Source organism: Gavialis gangeticus, unplaced genomic scaffold (genome assembly GCF_001723915.1).
Source record: "Gavialis gangeticus isolate Ggan-Ray unplaced genomic scaffold, GavGan_comp1, whole genome shotgun sequence".
Classification (NCBI taxonomy): domain Eukaryota; kingdom Metazoa; phylum Chordata; order Crocodylia; family Gavialidae; genus Gavialis; species Gavialis gangeticus.
In genome coordinates this window covers 12877543-12888039 of record NW_017729025.1, presented here as the reverse complement: position 1 = coordinate 12888039, position 10497 = coordinate 12877543, and the positions used below count along the sequence as shown (strand labels likewise).

General features: G+C 48.8%; 1 protein-coding gene across 4 annotated transcripts in view; it reads right to left on the bottom strand.

Moving 5' to 3' along the window:
* Positions 1-292: 292 nt before the first annotated feature.
* The window catches only part of CUNH14orf105 (chromosome unknown C14orf105 homolog), a 39187-nt gene continuing 28982 nt past the window's right edge, over positions 293-10497 (bottom strand). For 2 of the 4 annotated variants that reach the window (XM_019518415.1, XM_019518416.1), the window contains one exon: positions 1942-2385. In XM_019518415.1, coding sequence (XP_019373960.1) covers positions 2138-2385 — 248 coding nt within the window. In that variant the 3' untranslated portion in view covers positions 1942-2137. Of the gene's footprint in view, positions 406-1941; positions 2386-10497 lie in introns of those variants that run through there. The other 2 variants (XR_002097599.1, XR_002097598.1) reach the window with 2 other exon arrangements.

Sequence of the window (10497 nt, the reverse complement as noted above, 5' to 3'; positions counted from 1 at the left end):
TTGGTGTCATCAGCGAATTTAAACAGGTTACTTTCCACCCCTTCATCCAGATCGCTGATGAAGAAATTGAACAGCGCAGGCCCCAGGACCGAGCCCTGGGGGACTCCGCTACCCACCTCGCCCCAGGTCGAATATGACCCATCCACCACCACCCTCTGAGTGCGACCCCTCAGCCAATCTGCAGTCCATCTGACTGTGGAGGCATCGATGCCACAGTCACCTAGTTTTTTAACTAGGATGGGGTGAGAGACGGTGTCAAAGGCCTTGCTGAAGTCCAGAAAGACTACATCCACAGTTATGGCCCTGGGCTGGAAATCAAGATGAAAGAGTTTGATTTCAAGCTCTGCTACAGCTTTTCCATATGATCCTGGGCTGGCCAGTGAGGCTGGGATTTCCAAGAAGGGCCTTAGGGATGCAAGGAAGCAGATCTCGCTGAAATCCAGTCAGCCTTGGTGTCAAACTACCTTCGGTTTCTGTGCAAATCTCCGCCTTCCCCTTCATCTATCTGAATTTCCCAAGGGAATAACAACACTGGCCTACCTACAACAGACTGCAAGGATACATTCATTAGTTTGCAAAGCACTCAGAGAGCACAGGGACAAGGACAGTGTAAGCGGATATAAAATAAATGCCCTAACGGGCAGAATAACAGAGGTCTCAAACTGCGGGCGTGGAACATGTCTGCAATGGTAGTTAGTTGTGCTTGCTTGAAATCTGTGTAGCCTCAGTCTTATGCTGGACTCTTGCTACATGGAGGAGGTGGTGATGCCACCCTCATAGTTTTCTAAGCAGAGGTCGTGCATCTGATGCCGTCTTAGACACCAATCTAAATGCAGCTAAAATGACCAAAATCCAGCCGAGGGCCTTCAGATCTTGAGCTACTTGGATGCCCTGCCAGCAAGAGGAGGGAGGGGAGAGGGACTAATGAGAGTTATGTGACCAAGTGGCACGGTAAGGGTCAGCCTTGCAATCCCTCCATAAGAGGAAGGTGTATCAGAGGCAGGCTGGGGTTGAGGGGCTACTTGGAAGGGAAGCAGAGAAGCAAGGAGCAGTGCATCTTAGTCTTGGGTCCCTTGAGCTGACAATCCAAATGCATGTCCTTTCTTAGCATCTGAGGACGTGAACTGTTGCTCGTGAAAACTTATGTATCCTTGATTCATTTAGTCTGTAAGGTGCACTTCTACCCCACCTGCTATCCAAACTCATGCAAAGCTCCTGCTGAAGTCAGTAGGTGCTTTGCCTGTGTCAGGACTGCAGGTCTAGCCCTTTCAGTGCTTGCCAATGTCATTCCCTTACCTATCTCATGCAGTCTTATTAAAGTGGCTGCATGATAAGTCACTTCAATCCAAGTGCAGTGTCATATGCACTTGAATTCCTTGTATTTCTCCATAAAGCAGACTCAGCCTCGCAGCATGGGTCCCCGGAGACTTATTAAAGAGAAGGGTAAGTTCTCTCCAGAGCTCGGTGAGATATTGTTTTGATGAATAATGAATCTACAGAAAAATCAAGCTTCACGGAGGACTGGACCCATTTGTGAGTTTGGCTCAAATTCGGTAAATAATTTCAGCTTAAAAAAAAAGAGGGAAAATTTAAAATGTAAAAGAAACATTTTGTTGCGACTTTTTCCCAGCTGGAATGGTTCCTTTAAGAAATATGGATATGCTGTGTTTATACATTTTCTAAATGAAACCGTTTCACTCCTCCTCTTCCCATGACACATTTAATTTCAAAATGGATTTAAATTAAAAAAGAAAAGGCTAAAAAAAAAGGGATTAATAACCCAAATAGGAAACAAAATATTTCATTTTGGGTCAAACAAAATGGTCTGTGTTGTTCCCAAATGAGATTTCTCAGTTATTTTGTTTTGCCAAAAAACAAAACAAAACATTAAATCCATTTTGGTTTGAATCAAACTGATTTTCCCCCGATATCTTTTGGTTCAGCAACAGAACTATAAAAAAATCCATGATTTTGCATGTAGTTATTTCCACATTGTTAAGATACTCATAGAAACCTCATTTACTTCACAGGATGTCATGATTAATACCTTCAGTGTATCCAGCTAGGGGGTTTAAAAGCCTCGTGACATAACTGCTGTCCCAGGGGATAGCTAGGGTCGCATCCTGGCCCTTGGCAGTTAGAAGTGCTTATCAAAGAACTCATCAAAGAGAGAGATTCTCTCTGTCTTGGTCCTCACAAGCCCTGGTCTGTGATACAGCTTTCTCTCCCCATTTTTCCAGTCCTCAGAGTCCGTGCTAGAGCTGTCCCAAAATAGCTCTTTTGCCGCCTGTTGTTTCAGGGACCACATTTCCACTTTACTGCTTTGCCTTGGATGAGACTCAAACATTTGGCATTGCTCTAGGAATTCTCCATCCCACGTAGTCCCTAAAAACAGAGAAACATCTTAATTATCCTAGCTTGCATATGCAAGCACAGAGGCTTAGCAGATATTTGCTACAGGCTGATGGAATTGCACAAGATGGAAATCAGGCCCCATCAGGTCTTTCTTGCAAAGACAAATGTGCTTGCTCTTTCCTCTCCTTATGACAGGAAGAAGTTTTAGTTTTAGTTTTCAGAGCCATTGTGTGTAGGAAAAGGGTTGCATCTCCTTAAATTGTCCTGTAACAGCGCTCACTGTATTCTGTGTTTTGAGCAGTCACCAGAATCCAGTCAAAGCAGCTGTCTGCATGCAGCCTGCCTCCAGTGTTTGCATGTAGTTAGTAAATGCAGTTTTTTGGACCCCGTGGTGCCCACGGGCTTTCCTCTGGTTGTCACTGTGCTGAGAGCACGGGACCCAACCAATCTCTTCTAGAATTATCCCAGGATTATAGCTCCAGATTTATTAGGCTATTTCTTTGCTTTGTTCATTGCACTTATTTTTAAAGGCAGAGATTTTAGACTTCTATATAAGATTTTTTTCTTATAGATGGACTTCTATCTATCTTTTTTTCTTTCCTGAAAGCCTGTTTTTCCCAACTAGCTTCTTGGGTTCAAGACCTTCCACAAAGCCTTAACCAAGCAAAGCACTTAACGGGTGTCCTTAACCATAAGCCTGTGAGTTGCAATAGGGAAGCCAAGCTCCTGGAGCAGCCCAGGGCACTAAACGTTCTGCAGGGTCAAGTCACACATGATCAGGTGGATAATTTTCAGCTATCCTGTGTGAAAAAGGGCAGTGTGGTCCAGCAGATAAAGCACGAGTCTGGGAGTCAGGACTCCTGGGCTCTGTTGCTAAGAATCAGGTCTGTCTGAGGTCCGTACAGCCCCCCTCTCCCCTTACCATAGTGTCAAAGCACCTTATTATTTGTAATGTATTTATTCTCATAGTAATCCTGTCTTATGACCCCCATTTCACAGATGGGGAAATGAAGGTTTGAGAAGACCAAGCGACTTACCCCAGGTTATTCAGGAAATCTATGGCAGGACAGGACCTGAACTCAGGTGTCCCAAATCCTAGATTAGTGTCCTATAAGCACTGAACCAGCAAGATTCAACTGAGATTTTTAAAAAAAAATCATTAGTGAAAAGCTGTGATAGCTGTTATTATGCAGCATCGGGGTATTGGCAAGCAAGCAAACTGCGGGGACTTAAAAGTGGATGAGGAGGAGGTGCGCGACAGCAGCTTCCCGGTAACTTCCTATGGACCTGTTCTTACCCTGTGGTAAGTAGCAACTAAGCTGCAGGAACCAGGGCTAAGCTACCACAGTTAGCTTTTAGTTCTCATGAGATGAAAGCAGGCTCATGGACAGAGCAGCTGAAATGTAGTAAGTCTCCAGCTCCTTTTACCTCACTGCAATTCACTCAATTGTCCATGCCTTAACACCTAATTGGAGTGGATATGAAAATAGAGGCTTTGCTGCTGCCTGTGCTGCAGTGGGTCTTCACAGATCAAAAAGAGGAACACCAGCTTTACTTTTCCGTTAAAAGATGCTGGGACTCTGAAACATGAAGGCCCAGATGGCGAAACCAGGTTCTGCCCCCAGCTATATCAGTGTGGGTGCATCTACACGTGCACTTTACTGCAGAGTTGACTGAATAGCTCCACAGTAAAGCAGCACCTTCTACACCTTCACAGGATCAGGATGCAGTAAATTAATTAACTCCACTGTAAGATAGTAGGGCTGTGCGAAGCTTCGGTTGCTGATTCGATTCAGCAGAGATTTGGCCCAATTCAGTGGCTGAATCTCCAAATCCAAATTGAATCAGGAGACCCTTTAATCTCTCCGAATTGAATCGGAACCCTCTGAATCGATTCGGAAAGATTTGGTGATTCGGACATAGACACAGCTTTAAATGTTTTTCCTACACACCTCAGGATACCAGGCGACTTGTGATTGCTGCGATGCTAGGGCACATGGAGTATCCCACAGGAGCACGGGGGGCTCCCCAGCACGCTCGGCACCAGACCCGGAAATGGACTGCACTTCTAGTCCACTTCCGGGCCCACCGGGGAGCACGTGGGGGACCCCCTGCACCCCCCCAGCTTGGCGACTGTTGCCTCCTGGGTCCAGGGGGTGCACCCAGGGTCCCCCTGAGGCCAATCGCTGAGCTGGTAGGGCCTGGAAGTGGACTGGAAGTATTTCTGGTCCACTTCTGGGTTCACCGCCGAGCATACGGGGGCGTCCCCGCACTCCTGTGGGACGCTCCACCTGCCCCAGCATCACAGTGTTCACAGTCCGTGCCTGGTACCTTGAGGTATGTAGAAAAACATTTAAAGCTGTGTCTATGGCTGAATCGCTGATTCTCCGAATCAGCATCAAATGTTCAGATTCAGATTCAGCCGAATCAAATCAGGCACAAAGATCCGAATCAAGGAACTGAATCACTGTCCCTGATTTGGACAGAATCTGAATCGAATAAGGCCTGTTTTGCTCATCCCTATAAGATAGTACTGTCTGGGACAAGTACTATCCTATAATGGAGTAATTTAGTGTGCCAAAACACCCATGTAGACAGCTACCAGGGCTGGCTAGGGCGTGCGGGTGCTACAATGCAGGGGCTGTCTCATGCCCAACCCTACACTGTAGCACCCCCATGCACTAGCCAGCCCCTCTGCAGCATGTTGAACCAGGGTGAAGCAGCTCTGACCCGGTTCAACATGCTGTGGTCCCTGGCACATATATAAACACTATACCTGGAAGCCATAAACTCCAGTGCAAACTGTGCCAGAGTTTATTGCTATGTGGTAATTGCATGTGTAGAGGCACCCTGTAAATCTCCATTTGTTCCAACGAAAACATTACTCCAGAGATCAGAATTCTGCCCAAAGGCACAGATTCGAAACACTCACAGGCCTATTCACTCGAGCCTGTCTCCATTGGAGGTCCTGGTTTATACCACTGAGAGCAAGAGCTGGATTTAACAGGGACAACGAAAGTGCTCGGCGGAAGTGGTTCAAAGTGAGCACCAAATGAAGCAGAGAGGACAGGAGGCTTGCCCACAGGGACTGTGTCTCAACAGTGAAGGTTGTTCCCAGATGAAAAAGGTGATGAGTGGTAGGTTGCAGTGTATGCGACAGGTGGCCCAAGAAGGGGTGGCTCCCTGCATGAAGAGCACTGGATTACATCAGCTGCACGCAGTGCAGTTCGTTCACATTCTCCATCTCTGTAGAGTCAGCATCCTGCTGTCTCAATGGCCTCTCTGCCCAACAGCCTCAATTTAGTGTTTTGCTCTACTGTCCTCAGCTGAGTCCTGCCTCAAGGCAAAATTTCAGGGCAGTCCATCAGGGGAAATGCAGAGCTCCCCTAGCTAGCCAAGTTGTCAAATATGTTCTTGCAGCAAACCAGTGGTACTCAACCTTTAGCCAGCAGGGCCATGTCATCCAGCCCCTGAGACTCCCCCTGGATCTAGAAATTTGGCAGTGGGGGAGCAGTGGCAGTACTAATTGCCGCAGCTCTGAAAGCCATGGCAATTAACATGGCCACCAGTCCCACACCACTATACTTTCTGACCCTGTGGGGAACTCTGCGGGCCAGATGACAGCCCTGTGCAGCAGATATCGCCAGTGCATGGGGTTGTTCTGTGGCCTGATCCAGTATGCAGGGCTGGATGGGCATACAGGGTAAGACCACGGAGCACACAGCTGGCAGATGGGGTTAGACTGTTCCCAGAACTGATGCGTGGGGCCAGGCTGGCATGCCAGATCACATCCACACACTGACCCCATGTGCTAACCCCATGCCGGATCCAGCTTCTAGACTGATCCTTCTCCTGGGATCTGTCCTGCAGACTGACCCCACACCACTCATCTGGCCTGCAGGGCCAGAAGGCTGAGCATCACTGCAGTAAGCTATTGTAAAGCCCTGAGCAATGCAGTATGGCCGGTTGAGGAACGCAGTGATTTTGGTTTCACTGTAATACACTTATTCAGTAGAACCCACCTTGCGGGAGCACCCAAGAGGTCAATAAAAGCGGATAACCTATTTGAGATATCATCTTTGTTAAAAGTTTAACCAAAGTGTCGCAGAAGCCACACAGGTCCACTTTTAAATGGTTGCTTATGACAGTAAGTTGTACATTGGGAGGTGGCCTTACACCTCTAATTATAATATCTTTCACCAGCACTGTGCTGCTTCTGTTCCCACTGCCCTGCAGCGCAATGATATTCTTGGGTTTTTGAGGTTCTCCATCATCTTCCCCCCCACACAGTGACTTTACACTATTGCTCTGTTGACTTCACTGCAGCTACTCCTGATTTTCATCAGTGTAAGTGAGATCAGCATCCTGTCCAGTACCCTTTGATGAGCTAGATTCCAAGCACTCTGTGTTTTACAATGTCTTTCCCAAGCTGTGTCAATGAATTTAAAAGAAGCTTTCAGTGTCCCAATGCACTAGCTCCCTCTATGGATGACATAATCTTCCTTCTCTAGTTGGAGCTATCTATAATACAGGAGCTCACTAGAGAGGTCTGTTGTCTTTGAAAGATGAAATAGCTTTGAGTGGAAGCCAGATTTCAGATAACTGAAGTATCATTGTGCAATGGCTAAAAGCCATCCAACTAAGAAGATTCTTGCTTTAATTAGCACTCACCCAGGGGATGGGAAAAATGCTATGGTAGCTGAGTGGGCTTGGGACATTTGGAAGACGTTTCCATATAATGGCACTCAAAACACTGGACAAAATGTTGCCATAATAAAGTTGGTAATCGAAGTTAGGGAGACTTTCACTGCACAGTCTCATGTGACAACAGATGACAATCAAGAGAGTGATAATACATAGGAGTGTCATATTTTGGAATATGTTTCAGTAATCAAGCCGGGGAGTGAGCCATTTATCATTCACTGTCTGCTCCTAGCATCTGACCAAACAGGTTGTTGCCTGTGAAGGCTCTTGCCCATGGGCAGACCTAGAATTTTGGAAAGGGGGGTGCAGATGGTCAGGAGCACCATCCCATATTAAACAACGCATATTTTTCGCCAGTTAAAAATAAACTAGAAGCTTTACTAATCCACTGGGGGCCCAGGGCTGTATTATGCAGGTTAAGGTTGAAGTGAAAACAAATGTAACTTCATTGGAATGAGTTAAAAACAACCTGCAGGGCTATGGAAAAGGAGCTTCATAACCAGGAGCAGTGGACAGAGAGCAGAATGGCAGAACAAAAGATAGTTTGACTGGTGGAACATAAGGCCATTAAAAAGAAGAGAGAGTTGTTAACAGCTGGGAATGACAAGTTTAGTAGGGATCAGGTCAATTATAATCAGTTATGAAGTCAATTTACTCCCTCAGCACTGCCTGAGTAGAAATGCTGCTGCCACTGCCAATTGGCTCTAAACTTTGGGTAGGCCAGGAGTCAAAAGGGGTGGAAGTGCACCAGTACACCCTGTCCTGGATCCACCCCTGCTCTTGCCTCTCTGAACCATAGGCTTGACTGTGCATCTTGCCCTGCCTTTCACCTAACTTCAGACTGACATAGCTGCCTGGGCCTCTCTAGCAGAAGAATTCCCTTTACTGTTGAACTGTTTTAACAGATGTACCCCAGCCAAGGTTTGCTCAGCCTTCCAGATGCCCCAGGTGCGTGATCTATCTTTAGGGAACTAGCCGTTTTCCTCCATGTAGAGCTCAAAAGACCCTCCCCTTCTGTTCCTCAGCACCAGACTCTAATGCACCTTAAACTGGGCCTGACCCCTTCAGCACCTACTTACTTCCGTTTTACCCCTCCAAAGTTAAGCGCATGCTTCAGTGTATTTCTGAGTCAGCCTGGGTGGCTCACCGCTCTACCTTGAGGAGAGTGTCTCCACTTCCTGCCACCTATGGTTGGGTGCAAACAAAGGATAATGTTCATGGAAGGTTCCTGGGCACTGCAGCTTTGCAAAGGGAGGAAGCTTTACCCTCCAAAGGACTCAAGCCATGTCTATGCCACTTCCCCACCAGACCTGAAACCATGGCTGGGAAATCAGCCCTGCCCACTCACTCCCATGTGCAGCCCATGAGGTAACACATAGTTCACAGCAGCACTGAGACAGCCTGGGAGCAGCATGGGGGGCTGGGGCAGGTGCTGTACAGTTGGGGTGGGGCACAGGACTGAGCCGTAAGCAACTTGTTTAGGGGGGGGAGTGGCTCCTGCTGCTACATGCCCTCCAGGAGGGCATGGAGGAGATGTGCCCAGGATCTGTGTGGGGCAAGGCGGGCTTCGACCAGAGCTGTGCCAGGCTCTTCCCAGTGGGGGGAGGGCGGCAGCTGGGGGCTGGCCCAGGCTGCACTTGGGGTGGGCAGCAGCTGTGCTAGGAGGAGGGCTATGTGAGGGGGCTATAGCCACCCAAAAATTGCCGTAGCCCCCCACCTGTAGCCCCACTCCCAGCACCACCATCGTCCATCCCAAGCAGAGTGCGGCCCAGTCCCCCCACAGGGAAGAGCCCAGCCCCAGCCCGCAGCAGCAGCCTGCCCTCACCCCATGCACAGATCTAGGGCACAAGCCCCCCCATGCCTTCCTGGGGTGTGTGCAGTGGTGGTAGCTGCCACCACCTCCCCACACTGGGTATACCCTGGACAAGCCACTCACAGCTCCATCCTGCACCCCACCCCAGCTGTGCAGGGCCTGCCCCTGCTCCACTCCCTCTCTCACCACTGTGGGGGGCAGATCGAGGCCCCAGTGATGAGAGAGGGAGAGGGACACAGGCAGGAGCAGGGGCTGGGATGAGTGGGGCCCCAGGTAGGGCAGGTGGTGGGACAAGTGGAGGCCCAGGGGACACATGCCTCCTGATCTGTGTGCGGGCGGAGGCAGCTGCCGCTGAGCACTGGGCTTTGCTCCCTGCTGCACCTGCGCCATGCCTCGTGCCCACCTGGGGGGGGATGCACGTGGCACTGCGTAGCTCCTGGGGCAATGGGGCTTAAAGCCCAGTGTGCAGTGGCAGCTGTCTCTGCCCCATGCACTGATCGTGGGGGAGGGGGCATCTTTCCCCCAGGCCTCCACCAGGCCATCACATGGCATGGCCCCACTCACCCCAGGTCCTGCTCCTACCTATGCCCCACTTTCTCCCTCACCACTGAAGCCTTGATCTACCTGCCCTGCCCCCTGGTCCTTTACCCTCCCCCCCCGGCCCTTCCCCCACAGACTTACCTGCTGGAGTGGTGGGGCACATGCTGGAGTGGTGGGGCACATGCACTCAGCCCTGCTAAATAATTTTTCCTCCCTCTGCCTATGTTTCGGACTGCTCTGAGCCATCCATGTTGCCTTGGTGCCCAGCTTTGGTGCACAATGGGCACATGAACATGAGACATTTTACTTGAGATTAAAGCAAATTACTGTGCAGTGGGCGCATCTACATGAGATGCTATGCTATGCCATAGTGACAAGCTACATCACTATAGCTCACTGTTATGGCAATGTGGCACTGGGAGACACAAACCATAATGTTGACGTACTGCACAGTAGCTCATTGCTACTGCACAGTAGCATGGGAAAAAACCCATGCAGCATTGGGACTGTGCAGTAATGCCAGTTACTGCTCAGTCATTTAGTACTTGCTTAAACATTCCTGTTCTCACATGTCCAGTCTGCCACTCTTGCATAAAGGTGGGAGGGGGGAGTGGTGTTGTGAAGCCACATGTACCACCCTATACCCAGGTTCCTCAATTTGACTTGTTCTGCATTCACAAATGGATCCCAGACAGCTGCTGGGACCACCAGGGGAGAGGGTAAGTCAGGCAATTATTTCAGCTGGAGGGCCGCTTGCCAAATTTTGACAAACTTTTGAGAGCTGCATGGGTAGCTCCGCCCCTTGACAGGTGCCCCTGGTCACCATCTTGTGACCAAAAGTTCCACATCTGCCACCAGAAGTTCCTCCTCTTTCCCCCAGAAATACTCCTTTCAGCAAAGGGGTTTGCCATCTTGGAACCAGAAAAATACCAAATTATATTCTAAAAATCAAGCATCTACAAAATTCATGAATTTTATTTCAAAAAATATTTTTGGCCTGATTTACATGTGTTTGCATAGTGTACATAGAGGTGTTTGCACAATAGCTTAAAATAAAGTCTTACTCTTGTATATTGTGGGGGGTG